The sequence below is a fragment of the Uloborus diversus genome, chromosome 8 (genome assembly GCF_026930045.1).
Source record: "Uloborus diversus isolate 005 chromosome 8, Udiv.v.3.1, whole genome shotgun sequence".
Lineage (NCBI taxonomy): Eukaryota > Metazoa > Arthropoda > Arachnida > Araneae > Uloboridae > Uloborus > Uloborus diversus.
Window position 1 is genome coordinate 2,936,516 of NC_072738.1, and position 27,021 is coordinate 2,963,536.

Genomic DNA, 27,021 nt, shown 5'->3' on the forward strand with positions numbered 1-27,021 from the left:
AGAGGATGTAAGTAGCAAAATTAAAAATTTGGAGATAACCAGTACAAATAGTAGAGAAACCTTTCCTCTGTCTTGGGGTGAGAGATAATACTAGTAGCGCTGGTTGGTGCTGCTGTACAGCATGATTTAGAAAAAATATTAATGAACTCTTACCTGAGACGTTATCTTTAAACGCATTTTACTCAAAACTTGAAGATATCCACTTACATCCCTTTATTTCTCACTGCCTCAATTTATATATTAGATATGATTGAAAACATTACTGGGAAATGGAGAGGAAGACGAAAGGATCGACAATCATTTCAAATAAGAAATTTTTTCAAGTGCTCCCCCCCCCCCCTTCCCCGCCAAAAAAAAAAAAAAAATCTGGTGGCGCTACTGCTTCTGTCCCTTGCATCCCTATCTTGAGCCCCAGCTCCCCCTACGTTTATATACTTCCTACGCCTCTGAATACCAGTCAACTGATAAGTGGCTTAAACCCAGACCTTTAAAGTACTCTGTTCTGGCTGCTTTTTGGGTGATGCTGAGCTGGGAAAGGTCCAGCACTGAGCTCAGCATGGAGTTTACTCCTTAATGTCTAAACCCGACACTGGATGACAACTGGTGACGATTTCCAGGCATCTGTGCTCGCTCCGAACAAAACTGATAAGTGTCTCTGGAAAATGTTCCATTACAGCAACTTTCTTTTCGTTAAGACAAACATAGATTTAAAATTTGCAACACACTTTTTAAAAGCCTTGCTTGGCGAATTATAAAACCAATCATTAGCAGCTTTGAAGCTAATCAAAGGAGCTACTATATCCATTTCAGTAGCGGCTTCTGTGTTCTTTACTTGTGGTATAGGTTTTAGGAACAGAAGTTATAATGATTTTGCTTCTCCTAAACACAAATCATTTAAAAACACCAGAATTCCCCTCAAGTGAATTACGTTTTGAAGAATTCTTTTTTTTTTCTTCAGATCTTCATTTATTAACCATTCTTTCCAAAACAGGGTTGTTTTATTTCAGTATGCAGCTGATTTGTGTCCTTCCAAGACCAAATTTGTCAGCAATGCCCAGAACTCCCATTTATTTTTTTCTCTATTGCTTCAATTTTTTTCTTGCAGAGAAAGAGCATGACGAGGCCAACATACACACAGCAAACAGATATATTTTAATTAAGGTAAGGAGAAGCAAAGGGATGTACAAGCCAAAATTAAAATTTTGGAGATAACTAGTAGATGGTAAGCAAAACTCTCCTGTTTTTCATGCAAAATAAAGTACTAGTTGCCCTGGTGGGTGCTGCTATATTAAAAACTTTTCAATGAAAGCCTAGGTAGAACCGGAACTTCAAACGCATTTTACTCAAAACTTGAAAATAAGCACTTCTATCCTTTTGCTTTTCACTGCCTCAACTAGTGTTCTGACACCATTAGAGCTTTCCTTATCATAGAAAAATACTTTATTGTAATTAAATTACCTCATTTAAATTTTTAAATCATTATTTATGAGTGGTATCTTATGACACAAGCTTGGATTCCAACAATTGTTTTAACTGGAATTCATAGAAGTTAATGGGGGGGGGGGGGGGCGGGATAGATACCATTGTTTCACTGCAGCTTCCTAATTAAACATTTTAAAGCTTTCCTTGCAGTTAGCTTGTCTGGATCAAGTTCTGATCAGCATAACCTAAAAATTTTGTGTCTCTGAATAAACTTTAAAATATCAATTAGTTTCTGTTTTACCTGACAACATTCCAAAGAAAAAATAAAGTAGATTTTTTATAATCAATCTAAGTACAATCATATGGAAGTTCTGTACTTCATATATGCATAGTAGCACATAGTAGCATAAGAAAGAATAAAAGTTAAATTAATGCTAAATATAGTTGACTTATTTTTGATCAAACTTTAAAAAACATTGATGTTTTTTTTTTTTTTGGTAGTAAGTTACCGCCCTAAGCACCATGCTATGCCATCAATCTTTGAGTTGAACCGCACCATTGCTGGGGTCACTCATCTGGTGTGCTAATTCTACATTAGCTACCAGTTTATTTGGCTCTCTGGGCTCCCTTAAGAGGTTTCTCGCCTCCAGCTCATGTGATTCCTATTCCGGGCTGATGAGTACAAAAAAGCATGAAACTGAGTCCTTGGATGGAATAACTAAGCTGGTGGTGTATTTTAAGTATTGATAATGTTGCTAGCTTTTAATGCACTTAAGTTTGAATTTTAGAAAGAAGCTTTCAAACCAAGGAGTATATACACCAGGACATGGACAATCTTTACAAAAATTATTTTATAGTTTTTTTTTTTTTCACAAAATTAACTTAATAAAGAGATTTTCGTAAAGATTCATAAATCCAGATTTTTAATAAATCTTGAGAAACCGGTAGAAAAGCTCAAAATCCAGGAAACTACTGGTAACACCAGTAGAGTTGGCAGGTATGGCTCTTACTTAATAAAACAAGGGGCATCAAAATTCTTCTCAAAATGAAATGACCTTAAACCATAGACTAATAATAAGAGTAGACCGAGCTGTGGCAACCCTTTTGCTGCTCATAAACCAAACCATGTGACTGGTGGATATCCTAGCAACAGCGGGCGTTAATCGTAGCAGACGATCAACGCCAGCACGAAATAAAATAAATAGAATTTATGGAACACGGAAGAATGATCTTTTATGGAGTCCGATTTGTAAATTTGTTATTCTAATTTGTAAATATTTTGTTAATATAGTGAGTTTTTCGTTTAGATAGTATTGTGCATTTTCTTTAGTCAATTTCAATAACTCTCTAAGCAATAAAAGATGCAAGCGACCAAGAAGAATCGGCAAACGGTAAGATTTTTACCTAAAATTTCAATCTAAGATACCGATTAGTACATTTTTGCGTTATCGCAAAACGTTTACGCCATTACGTCCACGCCAACGCTGACGTAGCAGTTCCAAATGAATTAAAAGTTACTGAAAACTGTGATCAAAAACTAATGTCAAAATACTGCATTCCTAAAAGAAAAACAGTTCAATCTCTGCACCTGGAAGTTTTTTTTAATGAAAACACATTGTCGTAAAATACATGTCGAGTGCCAAACTGTAGATAATGCTGCCATCTAGCAACCATGCTGCCAAAGTTTTCGCCAAGCCCTTCCACTAGTCACATGATACATCTATGAACCAATTTTCTTCATCAGCAAGAATGAGAAAGCTCGGTCTACTCTTATTATTAGTCTATGCCTTAAACAAATGACAATTTGAGACTAACCGTGACCCACTGCTTGATGGTCATAACATGGCTAGGCAGGTATGGCTTTTACTTAATAAAACAGGGGATGTCAAAATTCTTCAAAATGAGATGGTCTTAAACAAATGACAATTTGAGACTCACCGTGACCCACTGCTTGATGGTCATAACATTGCTAGACAGGTATGGCGTTTACTTAATAAAACAGGGGATGTCAAAATTCTTCAAAATGAGATGGTCTTAAACAAATGACAATTTGAGACTAACCGTGACCCACTGCTTGATGGTTATAACATTGCTAGGCAGGTATGGCTTTTACTTAATAAAACAGGGGATGTCAAAATTCTTCAAAATGAGATGGTCTTAAACAAATGACAATTTGAGACTCACCGTGACCCACTGCTTGATGGTCATGAGCGTCTTGTGGTTGAAGAGTAGATTCTTCAGCCTTGCAAGAGGTCCCTCTGCATCAACAGCCCTACATTTCTGAAAGACATCGCAGTAGCCCTTGAAGTCGTTGCACGGGGAACCTGGTCTCAGCTTTATGCCGCTGATGTTCTTCATTTTGGCAATGACATAAGTACTTCGGCACGTGTTCTCCTTGCCTAGAAAATTTAATGTTTTAAAAATGTGTTTAAAAATATCGTAACCACTTTAGTTTCAAGATTAAAATGCTCGCACAACTTTTGTAATTGCACTGCTTCTACTATTTAACACTGATCTATCATCCAGACAGAAAAAATTGAGTTACTTCATAAAAATAAAATTAGTAGGCATCCCTACAAACAATGGAAGAAGAAATTTTTGGAACTTTTTTTTAAATCTCATCTTTTGGGCATGTTCCTATTTGGAGACATTGGCACGTTATATGAAGTTTTTTTACTAAGGCAATTAATTTATTACACTGAACCTTTGGCTGTAATTTTGTACTTATGCAGAAATAGTTAATAAAATGGATTTTTCTAGTCACATTAACAAGAATTTCAAGTAAACAGCTTAAAATAAATAAAAACAGGAAAAAACCTAAATATTTATTTATTTATTCCAAACTATATGCAGGAAATCACAAACAACTAAATGAAAAACCCTTTTAAATTAGCAATTTGCAGCTTTAAACAATACCTATACTGTACATAATAGATTTAAAAGAGCAAATAAACTTACTTAAAATGTTCTTTTCTTCTTCATGTACTTTTAAATTGACCTCAATATCCGTAGTAAGAAGAGTAACTACTCATGTAAACATTTTTGATCTTCAAAACACATTTTCTTGTGTTTTTTAATTATTACTGCATCTGCTGGCGCACTCGAGTAAAGTTGCACCAGATAGATTTGTTAGAACCTTATTTATTTCAGTAGCATTAAAAGCAGTTTCCAGAAATCACTAAAAACTACATTACTTTTTTTTTAAGTAGCACGCTACACTTCAAACTACAGAAAAATGAAGCGACCACAGTGGTTTTGCCACTTGTAGGACACTACTTCCCGACCACTGCAAGACTTACCACTCAATTCTGGAGAAAAAAATCCCAGTTTTTGCCCTGTATGAACATGCAGAATTACAAACAAGCGGACACTAATATTTGTGAACAATAATATCCTGTTAGTTTTATTGCAAGGGAAAAAACAAATATAATGAATAAAAATAAGAGGAAGTAAAGAAGAATTCATTAAAACTGAAATAGTAACATGGCGAGCGTTTTACATTTTAAAAAAAAAAAAGACTTGGCTTAATCATTCATTACTTGGATCTTAAAAGGGAAAAAAATACAAAAGTTAAACAGAACAATAATGACAAATCCTATGCTCTTTAAATTAAATTAGCATAAAATTCAAGATGCATGTCAAAAAAACATTAAGCAATTTTTGCTTTTATGAGACATTTTAATATTTACAAACAAAAACAAAACCTTCAATGTACAACTATTATTTTTTTATTATTTTTTAATTTATTAATTTATTTATTTATTTATTTATTTTTTTGTAGTTTATATATTTGAGCATTGATTTTTACAACTTCAACTTTTTAAAAAGTAAAATTCCTTGTACTTTCCAGGTTTTCAAGGAAATTTTCAAAATTCCCTGTATTTCCCCCTTTTTTTTTGTTGTTGATTTTTGAATTCCCTGTATTTTCCCTGTTTCTTCAGGTTTTCCTGCGGCATGGCAACCCTGAATAAAAAGAGGCAGGCTTGGAGAGGACTGAAAATACTCACCAGGATCCTGGCATGCTACCTCGCACATTTGTTCTGGCTTAGCGAGATGCTCTTCTGTCAGGAAACACTCCTCCATGTCATAACGCTGGCAGATAGAACCGATGCATTCCCCACTCCAGCACACCTGGGTGCCCTCGTTGCAAATCGTTTTGTTGGGCTTAGCAGCAGGGGCAGGACACTCGGCCTCGAAACCACTAAGTCGAGTTAAGGAATTCGTGGAAGAAAAAAATCGAAACTTATATAATATGATTTTAAAAATCAATTAAGGTCGAAGGAGTTTTGTGATCCTGAATACCATTTGAACCTTCATTTTACATACAGTAAGGTTCCTAAGCTAACTAAATTAATGTTCGAATTCACTGGAAATCGGAATCATGGTCTTTTAAATTGTAAAAGAGATATTCGGGCCAAGATTTTTCGAAGTGCAATAGGTTAATTGCCGGTTTACAACTGTGGAATTGAACAAAGAAATGAATTGCAATTTCATTGGGATTAATATAATAATTTAAAATAATTTATTCTGTCAAAAGAAAATTGGGCAAAGAGCGTAGGTACAAAACATCACTGTATTTAAGATCAGTAGCTTTTTCTTGCTTTTAAAATAATTTTTTATGATTATTACATCAACAAAATAAAAAATTGGAAATAATAATAGCAATTATCACCTTGACATTCATTTTTTGAATCATAATAAGTGATTCTGGCAAAATATTTCCCACATGGCCAAAATTTCTGAAGCACCGCCAAAGCGACTGTCAAAATGACTGAAAGCATTTTTTACGAAGAATTAATCCAGTACATTTCACAAAAGCCATGCTTTTGGTATGTTTTCCCCAATTATGTATTGAATGCATGGCTGTTTGAGTTGCGGCCAGTAGTGGTTTTAACCATGGTTAAGACCAGTTAAAACCGGCTTGGATAAAATCAGTTTTGTCCAGTTTTGGCCATTGGATGTGGATATAGGAAATAATAAAGTTTAAAATCAAAACAAATGAGTACTTAATTAAAAGAAATATGAAATATCAATCCCATAATCAGTCACTATTCATTATTGAAGTAAACAGTTCATCCACACCCTATGCAAGTAGTAAATGGCGGCATGTTCCAAAAGGTTCGTCACATCATAGTAGAATTATGTGACATAATTTTTTAAAAATATGTTTCAAACAGTGTAAGTAGCGAAATACATACTTGTTTCATAGTTTTATGCATACAAAATGAATTTCAAATTTAATCAAAGTATATTACTTATTTTTTAATACATTGAAAACATGTTATAAGTTTTGTGAAAAATAGGTATTAGTTTTATATTGTAGATTGTTTAGTACTCCTAATAAACAAGTGTCCTTTATCTTTGTTGTGAATAATTTTTAATGTTAAAGAAAAGTTTTACTTAATCAATAAAGTAGTTTTAAAAATTATTCCAATTATGATAAATACACATGCTATTTCTTTTATTCATGCATTAAACTGTGCAATCTTATGCATACAAACTGTAAATGTACACATGTTACTGTGTTTTTATACAATACAGCTTTGGCCAGCTCTATGGTGGTTAAATTCAGTTTGGGCCGGTTTTTACCGATTTTTGCCAGTGGCATGGCCAAAAATGGGTTTTGTCCGGCCAAAACTACAACCCTGATTGAATGCAATTGGTTGTTCTTTTGACACTATTTTTGAGTTGCCCCATGGTTATAATCAATCCATGCACTTATTAACCTTTTAAGCAGTTTGCTCGTGCAGTGTACTCGCTATCTGAAATTGGCCTCATCTGGTTTGCCCGTACGGCATACGGGCATCAATATTTTTTCATTTCCTTTTCTGGTTTGCCCGCATTTTTCATTATTGAAAGAGACTATTTAGTATTATTATTTTTCAACAGATGGTGTGGCTTGTCCATGTAAATGAAATGCTTTTCATCCGGGTTTTTCTATGTAGTGGGATAGCGGGAACTTTTCTTTGAAATTTTTGTTCGACTGTATGCCGTACTCATGAATCTTATGGTAATTATGGATGGAATAGACGACGAAAATACTTTCTTGTTAGATGATGAACTACATTCTGATACAGATACAGACATTCCTTCTAATTATTTGGATTATTCCTCAGATGACTCCTGCAGTGAGCTCAGCTCTGATGAAAATTTGAATTCTGCAAGAATTTCTACCGAGGTTGATGTGAAAAATCCACCTGTTCCGTGTCCTCGATTGAAATTTTCTGGTATTCCCTCTGTGCACGCACAAATTGACGACACTTCTGATGTTCAACAATTTTATGAAACATTCGCTGATTTTTCACTCATGAGTAAAATTGTGGAAGAGACAAATAAATATGCTAAACACTGCAATGAAATAATATGCCTTTTTTAGAAGCATTTCTGGTAAAATAGTTAACTGCTTAGAGGGTTAAGCAGGGAAAACTCTGATTAGTGAAGAATGCAGTCAATCTTTCATTTCCTATCACTTCTCCGAGTTGGCTAAAAATAATATACAGAGAAAAAATGATTTAGAAAAAAAAAAAAAAAAAATGAACTGTGATTGTTAATTCCCAAAGAAGTAAAATTAGTTTAGCAATTCCTTTACTTTTGAAACTTTTGAATATTGGAATAATTTTAGGGACTCGTTTAAAATTAAGCATTAGAAAGGTTTTACCACTACTTGTGAGTCTTATTTCTGCTTACTGATACAATGAAACAGACTGTATAAGATACCACCTCATTTTCAACAATTATCTTCCTCAATCAAGTTAATTAAAAAAAAAAGAGGTGAGGGGGGAGCGGAAGAGACCTCAAAAAATACACAAGTAATTATAATTTCAAGTTTTTAAAATTAATTATATCATACCTGCCAACCTCCGAGAAAAAAAATCCGGAAGATTTTTTTATTTTTATCCACAAGATTTTAACGCAAAATAAAATCAAACAGGACACCTACCCTCTTTACATTTAACAATATATTAGTAATGAATTTCATATCAATTGAAATTACTTTCGTTTAGTAAATATTACTTTTATTGCTTTCTTTAAAAGTTTGGAAATAACATTTGTTACTCATCTTAAAAAAAGAACGAAGCAAAAACAGCTCGAATTGAGAGAATGAGAAGATAATTGGCGCCAAAATTGTGCCCCTAGTTGCCCGCCGCGTCACTTGCTTTGATTGGATCCGGATGAAGTCATGCGCTGTATCACTCAGTGACGTCATAATCTTGTCTCGCTTCTTCTCGTGCCATTCTCTTACGGCAACCTTTCCTTGGCTACTTGGCCTAAAACGCGGTGCCGCGTTCCACAAAAGTATCTTTAGCGCCAAAATTAGCGAGATAATTATTTTTCCTACAAAACGTGAAAAATCCGGAAGATTTTGCTCATAACCGGAAAAACGGAAAAGGACATAAAAATCCGTAAAACTTCCGGGAAATCCGGAGGGTTGGCAGGTATGTTATATCCAAAGCACAGCAGCTAAAAAAGAGATTTTCTCATTTTTGTGTTGAAAAAGATAGTAAAGCCATATAGCTTATTAGAAAGGAATAAACAAAACTATTCCTCAAAACTTGAAACACGACAATTACAGAAATTAAATAAAAAAAAAACACATAGAATTTATCTGTTGAAATACATTTTGCATAATGAAAAGGATACTTGCACCGTGACTGGAATGTGCAATTAGTGGCAGATTTGCAAAGTGTGCCTTCAGAAACGTACTTGCAGTTTGTATCACAACATGGTCCTCGACTTGGGCTTTAAAGAAATTTAATAATATATAGATACATACAATTATCACATAATACAATATAATTTTTAATATTTCCTTTTAAAGAATTTTTGCATTCTTATGCTATACATTTAAAAAGCTAATTACTCAAAAAAAAAAAAGCACTAACAAAACATGAGAAACTATAACCTTCTTCAATATTCTTAAAATTTTATTTAAAATCTTTGCAGCATTCTTAGCCTACTAAAAATGCACAAGAATTTCTATATTAATAGCTGTTTGAAGCTATGACCAAATGCAACTTTTATTTTCAGGAGACCGAAATATTAAAACAAAACAAAATTATTTTACGAAGTATCTCTAGTCATTTTGCTTCCACACACTTGTGAAAAGAAAATCTGAGTCCTTGCAATATCAATAACTTTCAGGGTGGGATTAACAGGAGAAAATTAATAGAACTTGATCCTGTTAATAATTAAATTTTCATTACGCAGGGGTCTGTCCAGGATTTTTCACTAAGTCCGGTTTTTGTGAAAAACCAAATAATTTTGTGAAAAATCAATCAATTTTGCGAAAAATCAAATAACTTCGCAAAAAATTTTTTTTTGTAAAAACGAAATTTTATAATTTTGCTGGCACAAATATTGCATCATTGAAACTTAAAACTTGAGTGTTTTTTCTCTTTTCTGTTGCGAAAATCATTTTTGTTTTGCTAGTACTGGTGGGGGGGAGGGGGGGGGGGTGCATCGCTCTCTGGGAGATGGGCACCCTTCAAAAATCGATATTTATATACCATTCTACATTGTGTAAAAAACACTAGAAATGTTGTATGTATAATACTCAAAATAACTGTAACAAAAAAAGTAATAAAATTCAGGCAAGGATTCAGCATTTAACTTTTTAGCCCAAGACACTCTTAAAGAGCACAGAATTTTGTTTAAAACTTTTAAATTCCGTGATTTTAATAAAAAATAAAAAGATATTTTATTTGTTTACCTCTTAACAACGCAAACTAAACATTAAAAAGTCAAAAAATCCCATCCCCATAGCAGATGCAAAGAGATCACAATGCTCAAAGTGATGACATCAAAAGTATACAAATGGTTAGTAAAAGAAATTTTTTTGTTAAAATTAGTTTAGAACTGCATTTAAGAGGCCTATGATAAGCATATTATTAATATCTATCGACACAGTGAAGCAATAATAACATTAAACCATCGATTCAATATTTTACTTTTTGACTCATACTAGAAAATAAAATTTCGCTTTAAAAACTTGAAATAAGCGTTGTAACTAAAATAAAGATACTTTTCATTTATTTGTACCTTAATAAAGCGAAGTTGAAAAAAGAATAAAATATGATTCTCATATCGGACGTAAAAATATTGCACCTTTCAAAATGTATGCATCTAAGGAAAAAAACGGTAAATAAAGGAATTAATTTAAAGTTAATTATCCTTGTTAGCATCGAAAAATCAAACCCATTTAATTTTCTACCAAAATTACAGGTACAGATTGCACCACAGATACGCAAATATTGCAAAGCAGGTGAGAATATTTTCTAATCAAGTCACTATTAAAGTTTAACGCCAGACGCTAAGTGGCGGTAATTTCTGAAGCAATCACATTTTTTCCCCACCAGTACTATCCGTTTGCAGTTCTAAGTTCATTTTGCTGATATACACCGCAGCAAAATAGCTATGATAAAACAAACAAGCAAAATTTTTTTAAATCAAACTGACTTTCAGCAGTTAATTTCTTTCAAAGAAACAAACAAGCATTACACTTATTTGGCAGTAGTAGTTATTTATCGCTTGCAGGACAGCACAAGAGTGCCATTTTTTTTTTCTTTTTTTTTGCCAAATTAGCAGATTTTGTATAAGCTCGTCCCTCTAATTTAACTTTAAAAAAAGGCTTAAAAAATTATTGTTTTATGCACGGGAAATATGCGTTTTTTTTAATTTCAGATTTGCTCTTTCAATAAACAATTTGTGAAGTTCCGTTTTTGTTTATCAGAATTTTGTGAAGGGTCTGTTTTGGTTGATCGGATTTTTGTGAAGGATCCGTTAACGGACCCAAATTTCCTCTGGCCAGACCCCTGTTATGTTTTGTGATAGCTAACTTAACAGGGACTAAGACACTAACGACTTAAGACAAAAAAGGAAATTTTGATAAGTATAGAGCACTGTTAAGCATGGAATTTTAATGTTCAAAGATTCAGCTAACCTAAACGTAGGAAATCAAAGGCAGGGAAATTTCTAGCAGACATAAAAAATACCTGCACTGATGAGGTGCACGCAAGTGGCATGGAATTGCCAGCTCTCCTCTGCTGGCAAAATTTCCCACTTCTTTAGGATAGCAGCACTTCTCCGTGCATTCTTTCTCATCGTAGCCACAGTCACATTCCTCCCCGTCTTCCACAATTTTGTTGCCGCAGAAAGCACCATCATCTTCTGCAATAACAAAACAATTTAAGCTCGAAAAAAATCTCAAACTCCACACAACATCTTTGAGTTACTTTGAAGATGCTGGTTAACCTTGGGATGACCATGACTAGCTTTGAACATGCAGTTTCTGCAAAATTATCTCTTTTACAAAGGTTGATTTGGATTTCATCAAAATTTTAAAACTATCTTTGCTCTGAGTTAAAGTATGTGATTAACTTTTAACTATATGATTAATAAAAGCAAAACATATGTAATTGTCAGACAAATATGCTTTATAATCAAAAGAGTGTTATTTTGTATTTATGCTAGCTCCATGATTTGCATTACAGATGTATTTTCAAGCACAAATTGGTACTTGAAATGATAAAAATATATGTTTAATTTAACCGCTTTGAATAAAAGTGGGGAAAAAAAGGTTACAAAATTAAATTTAACATAGAATGCTGTTTCGCCTGAAATGCAGAATATGGGGAATATAAACGGCACAAAAACACGCCTTTAAAAAAAAATCAGAAAGGAAAGTGTTAACCTCTTAAATATTGTATTATTATTTTTCGAAAATTAACAAATTCATCTTTTTATTAAAAAAAAAATTAAATCATGTGTAAATTGTAAAGAAAAAGAAAATCACAATTTACATTATAAACAGGCAGTACTGCCTTGTGGTAAAATAAGAAGTAAAAATTTATCCATAAGAGCTAAAGCATAATTTTAATTTTTTTGGCTTGCTTTTTGAACAACTCTGCCCAAGAACATCATGGACAACAGATGGAAGGAGTAACCTTACTCAGTGTTGGTTGATGAAGGGATTACAGCTTCAATTAACATTAACTTTTATCAAAACATTGAATAGCTCAAAATTAAACCATAGGAAACAGAATGTCACTTACTTTCAAAGCAATTTTCCTTGCCTTCATTGCTAAACACCGCTCTAAGAACAGCACTAATATTATGAACACTACACTCAGAAAATTTATTATTATGAGGTCTATCTCCTGACGTTGCACTAGCATACATGATGTAGTTACCTTTAGCACCACCGGGTCGACATTCTTTGGGATAATCATGCTGAAAAACAGAAATTAGGATTGAAAAACATGATTGAGCAGAATGTAATAATGAACAAAATGTGATATCACTGAGATACAACTAAAACTGAACATTTTCAGACTAATTGAGTGCAAATACAGTAAGCTTCTGATTATCCGCCGGCGGCTTATCGGCACACTTTGAAGAGAAAAAAACTTGTTTCCGCAATGATTAACTGAATGTAAATAAATGCATGCATTTTAACCTAACGAGTGCAAAACTTGTTTTCAGACATTCCTATTGATTTCTTTCTCTCCCTTCCAATGACATCAAACCATTTAAGGTCACCTAAACCAGACTAGTTGATATCTGATTTTTAGCTCTACACCATTTACTGTTTAGATAGTGACCCAGATTGATCTGTTGCAGTTAATCTGCGTGCGCGATTTGCTTGCAATAATGAACAATCCTTTTCAAACTTTTACATGCATTTGTTGGCATAAAATATTATTTTATTTTTTTTCTCGGTCCACAGCCGATAATTTAAAGAAAATAATTTAAAGTTAAATGTACCTACTTTAAGCCCAGTCTGGTAAAAGTAGAACTTGTCAACTAGTTGGTGCTAACACTTCAATCGACAATTCCCCCACGCCATAATTAATGGCGACTGTTTACTGAAACCATTGAAGATTGCATGTCCCGATGTGTCGATTCAGAAAAAGTTGAGTTGTCACCCGATTGATTCGAATTAATTCCACTTGTTGACCGCACGTGCTATGGAGAGGAGTACCAATATTCGCGGCAGTGGAATAAACAAATGAGTGATGGTTGAAGTAGAAGTTAGTGTGGTGACGTCATCGAGGCATGGAATCTCATTGGCTGATAAAACATATATATTGTGGCGAGTGGCAGCACTCGGTGCAGTCTCTCTTCTCTCAACGATCCCCAGTTGTTGTTTTTGATCGTGAAGCCTAGTTCGGCTCATGTGTGGGGGGGGGGGGGGGGGGGTTTCCCCGCGATGCTAGCGGGGTTTTTTTGTGGTGTGTGAATCTAAATATTCCTAGTCCTGGAATTAGTATGAGTCCAGGTGAAGAAACACTTGTGTTGTGTCCTGCCAATTAATATTGCCGGGGAAGTGAGTTCCTATGTGTCTACCTGAGATGTTCACCGATCTATGAACTGTCTAATGTTGCCTTCCCATTACGGACGTTCCTGAAGTGTGATCCGGGGGTACTTTTTGTGTTTCTTCAAGTGGATCCTTCGGACTGGCCAGCGACTACATCGACAGATTGGTGACATTTTCCTTTATTTACTGGAACCACTTCTGTTATGATATTTTGGGGTTGTTATTTTATGGGGATGTTATAATACAGTTCTAGTCATATTTAATAAATGTATTTTTCTGAAACATGTTTTTTGCTTGTCTCCAACTTGACATTACACGGCCAGTTAATGTTGGCTTAGTTTAAATATCTTAACCTTTGGATTTTAAACCTAACTTTAATTATGCCAACAGCATTTCCTAAATACCCTCATCTTTTTAGCTGTAGTTTAAATGTATTTGATTCTTAGTGATCTCTTTAAGCTACTGCATAAAATTGCATTGTTTTTACCTTATTTGACGATTATCCACGAATTCGCTTATCCATGGTTACTTTGCCACCTAATTCCGCAGATAATTGGGAGTGCACTGTACTTTAACTCTTTGACTGCCGATCCCAAGCCAGTAGGTAATGCCAAACAGCTATTTATATATTTTTTTAAAATTAATTATACCCTTTGCCAACCCACTCGGCAAAGCGGAAATGTAACGACAGGACGAATGCATCAATAAACTTCACATGCACAAACTATTACATTCTGATCAAGATGGGCATTAAAGGTATCAATCATATCTCACTATAGTTCTTTTCAGTATTTAGATGCATAGAGATAAAGATTTAGTATTTTTTCAAGAGAAAATGTTCTTACTCTTGGGGGAAAAAAGCAAACATTCTTTAGGAAAATATCTTGTAATGCTTGGTGTAAGTCTTCATGTACATCTTATCGAAAATTATGAGATTTTTTTTTTCACTACTGTTTGCTTAGTGAACAACAGGGCTGTCAGGGCATCGGTTTTTACTCAAAATCTTGGGTTGTCAATAGAGACCTTGTGTTCTCGGGATTTTGTTTGAAGCTCTAAGAGTTTGGGTATTTACGAAAAAGATACATCTATCATATATTATGCAGATAAAACATAATATTATTACTAAAATGTGTTTTTTTGACTAAGCAATCTAAAATTTACATACAATGAAACCTCTTTGAATGGCCACCCTTCCGTTCCGCAAAATTTCGGCCGTTGAGAGGGACTGGCCGCCTTAAAGGATTTTCGTTACAGTTGCAATATAATTCAATAATACACAATACAACCAAGATGAATGCACAGAAGGAAGTTTGAAACCGTTCCAAAAGGGAAATAGTACATTATTTAATTATTGTTTAGATTTTTCGAAGAAAGGATACAATTTGTGATCATTCAAATTCTGTGCCATTCAAAATGTTTTTTAATTCAAAGTGAAAAATAAATTGCTCTAACCAATTTATTTGAAAATACATCTGAATTTCAAATGACTTTATTTATTATCCCCAAAATCACTTCAGTTAAAAGTTTAGTTTGCTCATGGTTACAAAACGTAAACTGATCGTCAGAGGCCGGTCATCGATTGTCAGAATTAGTGCCTGAAAGGCATAAAAATGTATTTGCTCAAAAAAAGGTAGTAATATACACAGCGAACTGATTAGTTAATTTAAACCAATCCCAAACTAATATTAGATTTGATTGAAAAACGCTTATTTTCCCCTACTCATTAACCAGAAAATGATTCTCTCAGTCGGCAGTGTAATTATCAAAGCTCTTCATAGCTATTTTGTGCTGAAAAGAATGCAAAATCGTACTCTATTAATTCTCTCGCCGATTTTCCACATTCATATTGCTCAGAATTTCAATATGTAGTTCCAGAGTCATAAAATGATATCTGACAGTGTTGTTTGCTACATACAGATCACATGTACATACTGACCAACTAATAAAATAAACATGAGTGACATATTTACTCCAAAATTATCGGAATTCGTTAAAGGCCAATAGGAATTCTCTTTGAACTGAAAGGCTGCAGATTAGAAACAGAAAGTGAATAGATTTTCCTGAAAAATGGAATGGATGCATCCACTCGGCAGCAGTTCAGAAAGGTTTGGGTAGCCATTGTGTGCTAGGGGTGTTTTTAACATTGGGGATGTTTTTAACATTAAGTCTAAGGGCTAAAAAATCCGTGCCACAAAAAGTGGCCGTTAAGAGGGGTGGTCGCTTAAGACAGGTGGCTGCTCGGAGAGGTTTCACTTAGTTATATTTTTTTAAAAATTGCATAAGTAAAAAAAAAAACTTAAGCCCTTGCTCTGGATGTTATTTCTCTCTTTATGTTACATAACTTGCCTGCCTATCTTGTACTATGTCTTAAGTAAAAAACACGATATTAGAAGTTAAGTGTTTTTTTTCTTTCAGTTCACAATTTTTACATTGTTCTTTAGAAATTATTCCAAAGAAATAATAATAAATTAATTATTCCAAAGAATAATATGGTTAAATCAACGGGCTAGATGTATGAACCTGGTACTCAAGGAAATTTGCGTTAAGCGTAGTATCAGGTTTATTGATGTATGGAGTAAATGTAAACGAGATTGGATTGCTAGGGATGGCCTGCATCTGAGCTCTACAGGGGTCAAAATGGTTAGTGGTTTGATTTTAGAGGCTTCAGAATCAAAAAACTAAGTTGGAATGGGGGGCATGGTTTAAGGAGCAGAATTCGAAAGGGTACTAACTATTGGGATTTTAGTAGAAACGGAAATAGGGTGGCTAATAAGAGAAAAGATTTTAACAGTTGGGATTCAAACAATCGTGCAGCATTAAATAAAAGTAAGATGGGCTTACTTAAGGTTTTTTATACAAATGCTCGTAGTATTAGGAACAAGATGGAAGAATTGAAAAGCATAATTATAGACGAGAGGTTGGATATTATTGGTGTTACCGAGACATGGGCTACCGAAAGTGATGATGATTTATTATCTATTGCTGGGTATAATTTGTTTAGACGAGATAGAGTAGGTAAAAGAAGTGGTGGGGTTTTATTTTATGTCAGAAACACTTTAATTTGCAATGAATTGGTAATTAATGATAAACCTAATGAGATTGATATGATTTGGCTGGAATTGATTAGTAATAAGGGCAAAAAACTACATTTAGGGAATATTTATAGGCCACCCAACTTAAGCCAGGGTCAAGACGAACAGATGTTCAGTATTATTAGTGACATTTCTAGCAAGGGGTCAGTCATCATAATGGGAGATTTTAATTTTCCAGGAATTGATTGGAATAATTTTTACCATAGTAATAGCAGAGAAGAGGAATTTTTGAAAGTAATTGGTGACTGTTTCTTAGATCAAATTGTAACTCAGGGTACTCGACAGGACGCGATTTTGGATCTAGTTTTCTGCGACATGGAAGGCTCCGTTCAGGGGTTATGTGTAGGGGAACACATTGGAGATAGTGACCACAACAGTATTAGGTTTGGGATTAAATTTGATATGCACAAAGTAGAGAATTTTAGGTTTGTGCCCAATTTCAGAAATACTGACTTTGTGGCACTTCGGCAGAGTTTGAAAGCAGTTTTTTCTTCTGGATTGGACAAGAGAGATGTGAATCTTCAGTGGGCAGAGTTTAAGGAAAATCTAGCGAATACAGTTAGGGATCATGTTCCTTTTAGGAGAAAGGGTGTCAACACTAAAATTTGGCCAATGTGGTTCTCCAGGGAAACTAAAGACGCTCTAAATTACAAGCAAGCTGCTTTTCATAGGTTTAGAGAAACAGGTCACAGTGCAGATAGGCTCCAATATTGTAAGGCAAGGCGTAAATTTAAGTATTTGGTACGGATTCAGAAAAGAGAGTTTGAGCAAAGACTGGCAGATAACATAAACAGGAATCCCAAGAGGTTTTTTGCATACGCTAATTCGGGGAAAGTTCGAAATAGTCATATTGAGCCACTGGTTGATGAGCACGGAATTTTAATTCAGAACGATAGTGATATTGCTAATGTTCTTAATAACTTTTTTTCGAGTGTTTTTAACGATAACTGTATCTCAACAGTTGACACCAACAAGACACAAGCTATAGTACAGCTTGAGGACCTTGTACTTTCCAGGGATGACGTTTTACTTCATTTGAAAAAAATTAAAGAGACTAAGGCTCCGGGGCCAGATAATATTTATCCGAAAATTTTAGTTGAATGTGCAGAGGAATTAGCAGATGCAATCGCAAACATTTTCAATGCTTCTTATAATTCGGGGACAGTGCCAGAGGACTGGAAGCTGGCTAACATTACACCGCTCTTCAAGAAAGGGTCTAAAGGGAGTGCGGGAAATTATAGACCTGTGAGTCTAACTTCGGTGGTTTGCAAAATTTTTGAAACATTGATGAAAATTAAGATAGTAAATTTTCTAGAGACTAATAATCTATTGACTAGTTTTCAGTACGGTTTCAGGAAAGGTAAATCTTGCGCAACTAATTTATTACATTTCTATGACAAAGTTACCATGGCTTTGGACAATAAGAAGCCTGTAGATGTTGTTTACATTGATTTTCAAAAAGCTTTCGATAAGGTACCGCATGTTGCTCTACTCTGCAAATTAGCTGATATAGGAATAGGAGGGAAAACTTTCATTTGGGTAAAAAAGTGGCTGACTGGAAGGAAACAAAGAGTAGTTGTAAGGGGAAATTATTCTAATTGGAGTGAGGTCTTAAGCGGGGTTCCTCAAGGATCAGTGTTAGGGCCTGTTTTTTTCATTGTCTTTATGAACGATATTTACAAAAATATTTCTGGGAACATGAATTGTTTTGCTGATGATGTCAAAGTTATGGGGACTGTAGAAAATGAAGAACAAGCAAATCAGCTGCAAGAGGATCTAGATCATATTACAGAGTGGGCTGATAAATGGGGTATGGCTATTAATGTTGGGAAATGTCAAGTGCTACATTTAGGGCATGGAAATAAGTGTACAAGTTATTATTTGCAAGGTTCAGCCATTAGTCAGGCAGACAAAGTTACTGATCTGGGGGTCTTAATAAATCAGGATTTAAAGTTTAGCCAACAGTGCAGCATTGCTAGCAACAAAGCCAAGAAGATGCTTGGGTTTATCAATAGATCTATTTCAAATAAATCTAAAGAAGTTCTTCTGCCATTATATAGAAGTTTGGTAAGACCCCATTTGGAGTATGCTGTTCAGTTTTGGTCTCCTTATCTTGAGAAAGACATTAATGTATTGGAAAGGGTTCAAAGGCGGGCTACAAGGCTAATAAGTGGACTTTCCCACTTAGATTATGATTCCAGGCTTAGAAGGCTAAAAATGTACAGTCTTGAGCAAAGAAGAGACCGAGGGGACATGATTCAGCTGTTTAAATTTATTAAAACGAAAGATGTAACGGGGCTAAAGTTTAGCACTGAAAACAGGACAAGGGGTCATTGTTTTAAGCTATTTAAATCTCAGGCTAACATGGATATTAGGAAAAATTATTATTTTAGCAGGGTAGTGGAACCTTGGAACAGCTTACCGGAAGAGGTGGTAACGAGCAAAGGAGTAGACAGTTTTAAGAGGGCCATTGATCTTCACTGGGGATTGTAAATTGACTAGGACCAGTCTAGCTGGGCCCAGAGCCTGTTGCTGGTCGTGACTTTTGTATTTGTATTTGTATTAATTATTGAGAGATCAATTTTAAAATGATTATCATTTATCATTTTTAAGATTAATAATTGACCAACTAGAATAGTAGCAATTACAAACAAAAGCGAACTAGAAGTTTTAATTACATGATCTTAGATTCTCTTTCACAATCTTGGGAATTTTAATCCTGGATTTGCAAAAATATTGCTATGGCAGAGCTGTTGAAGAATAGCTCAAAAGCCTCACAACAGACAATAATTTTGGGAGTGTGTGTGGGTTTTTTTTTTCCCCCTTTTCTTCTTTTTTTCTTTTAGAATACCACATTTTAGGGAAAAGCTATCCTCTGGAATTCTATTCTTCATACTTGTGTACTGAATAGGGAAAACTAGGATAACTTTATTAACGTCCATCGGGCAATTGATGAGGATCAAACAACACATCTCAACAACCACCTAACCTCTTCCTTTTGCTAGTGACTGCCACATCCAGATTAGAGAAAAGAACCTCTTAGATCTGAGTCACAAAACTTTGGAAATTTGGAAAAATAATAGAAAAACAAGAATTTTGTTTTCAGGTAGCTCAAGTTACTTAACATATTCAGGAAACATGTTGTAGTACACTGTTCACAAATTTTTTAGTACGAACATGCTTTTGGAAAAGTTGTACCATGTAAAATTTTTTATTACACAATATAAATATCCCCCCCCCCCTCAAATCCAGACCCATCAGAGAACAATAAAAAAAAATTTCTCAGTATTATTAACTCTAATTTTATAAGTGATTTTTTTTTTTTTTCATTGATCAAATAATGATGAAAACTCACTTAGAATAGAACAATAAATATAAGAAACCGGTATAACACAAGAAGTTTTATCTTGTTATCGTAATACATACAGATTATTTTGTTGTTTGGTAATTAGGAAAGTTTGAAAATATTTAGTATTAGTCATTTTTTAAAAGTAGATCACAAAACTCTTCCTCACACAACTTCATAATAGCTCCTTGTTTTAGTTTTAAGTAGAGAGAAGATTTTTAAAAGAATATTTCCCTTTTCCTTCAATAATTGATTAAATGACTGAAAAAAATTAGTCCATGATATTTCTTAATATTCTTTAAGACAGTGTGAAAGACTTTCTTACACATGCAAGAGCTATATTTGTTTATTTTCACACCAGAAGTAAGATTTGAATGACTCAATTTATCTTAAAACATTTTGGGTAATTTTAATTACTTTCTACAAAGTGTGGTTGAATCATCAATATTACATTTACAGAAGTAATTCCTGACAGCTAGAAAAATTACAAACTAAGTTAGTACATTCAATACTATTTTTAAAAAAATAACACTTAATGTACTCACAGGGGAACCAAAATTATGACCAATCTCATGAGCTAGGGTGAGTTCTGAAACCTTTGGAGGAACACGACTGTTGTAGTTGACGAAGGTGATCACGCCAGTGTTGAGGCTTCTCTTGGTTTGCACTTGTCGACCAGCTATGTTCTCAGTGTACGATTTGTACTTCTCACATATGCCACCTGATGCACCTGGGGGGGAAAATAGAATGGAAATATATATGGAGAACTAAACGTAAGAAAATAAAATCGGAAAAGGTTAGAAATACTCAACACTGACTGTTCAGCAATTTTATTCATTGCTTAGGTGTGAGGTCATCATTCATTTTTGCAAAAAATAAATAAGCTTCCCAATACTCTCTTTGGTTGGCTTTAATTATTACATTATATTACGATGTCGTTACCAACTAAAGTTTTAAAGATTTTCCAATACTCTCTTTGTGTACAATTTGATTTGTTCTGATTATAAAAACTAAGAATTGCATTAGTTTTACTGAGCAGAAAGGATTCTGAAAAATCACTTTATTTTTCACTTTTAGATTTGTATATGCAGGGTTCATACCCTTCAGGGAGAAAAAAATTCAAGCACTTTTCAAGGTAAAAAAATTTTTTTTCAAGGCAATATCATAAATTTGCACTAAAAATATAGTATGCAGATTTCATTTACTACAAACACACAGAGCAATAAAGCAATAATACAAAAAAGTAAAGGGAAACAAAATTGCTTTCTCTACAGCAAGAGACACTTTGATGAAAGATCTACTGTGTTGAAAGTTTTTCTGAAAATATCTGAAAAGTTCAGTCATAAAGAAAAGCAGATCCCAAGAGGTTTAATTTTGCAATCTCCACATTCAAAGAAGTATATTTTCTAGAATCAGCAAATTAATATTTGAAAAAAAAAAAAATTTCATGAGAGCTTTTAACTTTTATGTGAATAAACCAAAATACTCTATTTCAATGGCATTGCCAGAAAGGAGTTTTTGAAGTCACTCCCCCCCCCCCCCCAGTTTTAACATTTATTTCCAATATTAATATGGTGGTTTTTTTACAATATGAGGGCGTTTAGAACAAAAAGACCACCCAGAAAGTAATCTCAGGTTGCACTATTAAGTTCTAAAATATTAGAGGTTTTTAAATCATTTAATAGTATGCAAATCAATTATTCATGTGTATGTATTAGTTGCTCAGCCAATAAAGCATTTCAACTGTCCTCGAGTAAATTTAAAAATTAGTAAATAAAAGTTTATGAAAGTATAAATTTATTTACAATATTTCAAAATTGAAAAGATTCACAAGAAGTTGACACATATTATGACAAAAGTAGTTTTATTTTGGGAACAAATGGGTTATTGTTGAAATTAGAATTAAAATTTAGAAAGGCAATAATATTCAGGTAATTTGTGAGTTCATAAAAAATTACCTGAAAGTTTCAAAGAGCAAAATGGGGCGAGGGGGGGGGGAATAATTTTTAAAACTAAGACCCCTATTACTTGAATATACATATGTACAACAACAACTTTTGTTATGCATACAATTCATAAAACAGTTTATTAAGTCAAAATATTCTGCATAGAAATACCAGGCCCAGTACCTGATGATAACCAGCAACAGGCACTATGCCTAGCTAGGCTGGTCCTAGTCAATTTATTAGATCCAAATGAAGATCAATAACCCTCCTTAAGCTATCTAACCCTTTGATGATTACAGCCTCTTTTGGTAAGCTGTTCCAAGTACCCATAATCGTACTAAAGTAGTAATTTTGAACACTTGAGGTAAAGGGGAAAATTGGAGTATAGGGAGATAAAAGCATAATGAACACTACTGGATTCCCAGTGAATAATCATAACACAACCACCCCTGTTACACACCTTAGTTATTTAAGCAGATATAAAGAAAACACACACGTACTTATAAATTCAACTTTATAAAATTATATAATTCAACTTTATATTTAAAATTCTAAATTTGTAAGATGCACAATTGCTTAAATAATTTTTTTTTTCCAAAAAATCTGTAATGACCAAAAATTAGCTACAGATAATTAATTTCAAAATTGTAGAAAGAAATAAGCATATAGTTAAACAAGACCAAAGTAATTAATTCTTTAATTCTTTAGTTATTAAAATGTAATACGCTAATATGAAGTAGCATGTGTCAAAATAACTTCTAGTTGCCAAAAATATAAAAATATTTAGAAAATGCAAAAGGCAAAAGGATTGAAATCTCAAACAAGGGAAGCAAATTTTTGCGAATGAAGTTCAATGTTATCATGTTTCCCATAAAATACATTAGAGACGTACCGAGTACTCGGTAACTACTCGGTACTCGGCATACTCGGCCAATTTGCCGAGTACTCGGTACTCGGCCAAATTTTGATCAGATACTCGGCCAATACCGAGTAGTTGCAAAAAATTGAATATTGTCCAAGACAGATATTAAAATTTATAAAAAAGCACAAGCATATTAAATATTCTGCAATCATTTTACAAGTCAATTTTAAATTTTGAGAATAATGAAGTTTTTAATGCTTTAATGAAATAAATCTTTATTTTAATGTCCCCAAAGTTAATAAAACTTATTTATTAAAAATTGTGCAAAAAAGGTAAGTATAGAAAATATGAAATTTTTACATAAAAAATAGATTTTTGCTACAAACAAAAATTAGTTATAAGAAATATAAAAATTCCTTTGCTTAAAAAAAAGGGAAATAAAACAACATTAAAAGCATAGTGCAGGAACATTGCAGACACGTGTTTTGGCGTTACATGAAATTCCTTTTTCAATGCACAAAATGTGAGCTTGTAGATTTAAAGGTATCTGACAAAAGTCGGATTTTTTGTCGAATGTCTTAACATTTGTTAGCTCACATTTTACGCACCGATAAAGACGTTCCTTCTAACGCAGAAACACATGTGTGCAGTGTTCCTGCACATTTGCTTTTAAAAATTATTTATGTTTGGCGGACTAGAACTAAAATAGATTGGTATAGTTTGTCTAAATTCCAACTTGATCAATCATACCTTTTATTTATTTATTTTTAATTTTAAAAATAATTTTTTTGTAAAATTTTTGACGTAAACAAAATTTTTTAAATAATGCGAAATTAAATTTCAGCAGGAATTTAGTTTTAAAAACTTTTATATGGACAAAGAGGTCTATACTATTATTCCAATAAGTTCAAAATTGATCACGTGTGTGTCAGTGGTTCTTCTTAAAACATAATTGGTACTTGATAACTCGGCCGAGTAGTGAAATGCCGAGTACTCGGTAACTCGGTACTCGGCCGAGTAGTGAAAGGCCGAGTACTCGGTACTCGGCTACTCGGCCAAAATGCTACTCGGTACGTCTCTAAAATACATTTATATTGAACTAAAATTAAACATACAATATGCTAATCTAAGGTAGCATATATGAAAATAACATCTGATTAGTCAATATATTTAAGTATTTGCAAGATGCAAAAAGATTGAAATTTCAAACACAAGAAGCAATTTTTTGCAAAGTCTGATTTCGTTCAATGTTGGCATGTTTCCCAAAAATAAATTTATTTGTTTTTTTATTAAAATTGAACAAAAATATACTAATCTAAGGTAGCATATGCGAAAATATCATTTGATTAGCCAAAATATTTACAGATTTGCAGGATGCAAAAGGATTGAAATTTAGAACAGAAGAACAATTTCCCGCCAAATCCAAATAAGTTCAATGTTGGCATGGTTTCCAAATTAATTCCTTTGTTAATTAATAAAATTAAACGAAAAATAAACTAATCTAAGGTACCATATGTCAAAATATCTTTCAGTTGTAAAAAACATCAAAATATTTACAAGATGCAAAAGGATTGAAATCCCAAACACAGGAGCAATTTTTCGCGCCGTTGCATATTGAACACATGTTCAGAAAATTGCATTGGTGAAATACTTTTTAAAACTTTCAAGTACAAGCCGATGATTTGTAAGAGAATTTAAGCACTAAGAAAGTTTTTTCAAGGTTTTAAAACTTTTTCAAGGTTTTCAAGCACTTGAAAATTAATATTTTTTTTCAAGCACTTTTCAAGGTTTTTTAAGGGCGCATGAACCCTGATATGTTACAGTTAAAGTATGAAATCCATTATTTTATAGAATACCTAGTTATTTCATGGAACAACTGATCGTGTCCATTAAAGTGTAAAACTCTCTTGTATTTCATAGCTTAACTAATTATTTCATAGAATAACGATCTGCAGCCCGTTAAAGTATAAAAAAATTTATATCATATAGCTTGCATGACAAATACATTTACCTTCCACCCCTACTACATTTATGAACTATTCCAGGCCATAGGGAAAGAACTTGCTTAGCGTGTTGGCCCCAGTTCATTCAGGTTAACCGAATTTCCCAATTAATAACCAGAGAAAAATTTTTCCAAATTGGGCTCAAGAAACGGCCGCACAAAACAATTATAATCCCGATCCCAGTTTAGTGTCTGTGAACAAAAATTAATTAAAATTGAAGAAGTACCGGATGTAGAAATATTGCTCTGGTTGGTTGCTACAGCTCAAAGTTTAGGTACTGGTCAGGGATTTAAAAAATATTCGTGTAAAATCCAGTGTGTCAACAAAAAATGTTTTTGTTTTAGAAATAATGTTCTTTGTGTCCAAGTCTTCCAAGAAGGCCAAGTCTTTGTCTTCCAAGTTTCATTTTAGTAATCCTTGTAACAAATAATTTCATGATATGCTTCCATAAATACCATTCATACGCTGCATAAATTAGATAAATTGCTTCTTTTTCATTTTAATTGTCTATCATTAGTTTATTTATATAATACCTCTAGTTATATATATATATATATATATATATATATATATATATATATATATATATATATATATATATATATTTCAATTTAGATAAATTGTTTATTTTACACTTTAACTGTCTTTCATTAGTTAATGTATAGAATACCTAGTCATTTTGCAGCAAAAGTATCAGAAATCAAACTAGTGACGCATTGCACAACACATTAGGGACTATAAGCACTTGTGCCAATTACTGGGTCTAGCAAAACTGAAGCACCACTAAATGGCATCCATCCTTTCTTCAAAAACCAAAAAAGAGACAAAAATTTACTTCTACCCACTCAAAGTAACATCTTTCAACTAAACAAAACTTTTGAGAACCAAAATTTAAAATATGTTTTGAGTCCAATTTTAATGAATTGATGTACATGCTTCCCTTGAGCCAGAGAAGAAGCTTTTGCAATAAAAATGGCTCATGTGACACAAGTCACAATTGTTTATCTTTCCTATGCCTGCTACCATTTAGTAACATGAATTGAAGTTGTAATCTTTAAAAGCAAATGCACATTCAGTTGGTAAAGCAAATGTACATTCAGTTGGCCTTCTCCTTTTAAAAGATTGGATGTGAAATAAGATTCACATTTGTTGGAAGTGCCAATCACTGGTGACCTGCCAATTACTGGGGGTGTTACCCTACTTAAAAATTGCTTCACATTGGTTTATTTCAGTAGCTACCAAATCCCTGACATGATTTTTTTTAATTAATCATCATTAATTATTAATCATGGAAAAATTCCATTCATTGCCTGTTTTGAAATTTGTTCTGACATTTTTTGAACTAGTATGTTGTGGCCATCACGAAACTTTCTTCTATATCGTTCTTGTGAATTCTGATCTCTCCCTATGCTTGAAGAGAATGCAATATTAACAGCAACAACAAAAAAAAAAAAAAAAATAAAATAAAATAAAATAAAATAAAATAAAATAAAATAAAATAAATAATAATACTTTGAATTTTTGGCATCTTGAATTCAAATTATGTTTTCCGCAATCACGAGCATGTGTGTGTATGTATGCGCGTGTGTGTTTGTGTAGGCGCATGTGTGTGGGTGCGTGTGTGTGTGTGCATGTTGTGTGTGTGTGCATGTTGTGTACGCAGTGTTGTGTGTGTGTATGTATGCATGTGTGTGCATGTTGTGCATGCAGTGCTGTGTGCGTGTGTCTAGGCGTTCGTGTGTGCGTATGTATGTGTGTGTGTGTGTGTAGGTGTGTGAGTTTGCGTGTGTGTGTAGGATATGGACGCAACTTGGAGATGGTTTTCGCTATAGGAGCAGCATGGTGTGGAACCGGTCGACGGTGGTGCTGGCAGAGGGTGCTGCTGGGAAAATAAAAAGATAGGACGCCAAAACAGTCAAATAAGAACAATAAGCAATCGTGATTGCTCAAAAAAAAAAAACTTGACGACCGTCCGAATTCCTGATTTCCCGCAAAAGCAAAGCAAAGAATGACTTGAAAGTTACTTTAAAAGCC

The 27,021-nt window shown here is 33.5% G+C and overlaps 1 protein-coding gene across 1 annotated transcript in view; it reads right to left on the bottom strand.

The window, feature by feature from the left end:
- Positions 1-27,021, bottom strand: part of LOC129227340 (disintegrin and metalloproteinase domain-containing protein 10-like) — a 67,173-nt gene that overhangs the window by 16,309 nt on the left and 23,843 nt on the right. The window contains exons 7-12 of the mRNA XM_054861883.1: positions 20,722-20,906; positions 12,474-12,651; positions 11,415-11,589; positions 9,064-9,162; positions 5,430-5,623; positions 3,607-3,821 (exon numbers count right to left, since the gene is read on the bottom strand). Coding sequence (XP_054717858.1) covers positions 3,607-3,821; positions 5,430-5,623; positions 9,064-9,162; positions 11,415-11,589; positions 12,474-12,651; positions 20,722-20,906 — 1,046 coding nt within the window. The remainder of the gene's footprint in view (positions 1-3,606; positions 3,822-5,429; positions 5,624-9,063; positions 9,163-11,414; positions 11,590-12,473; positions 12,652-20,721; positions 20,907-27,021) is intronic.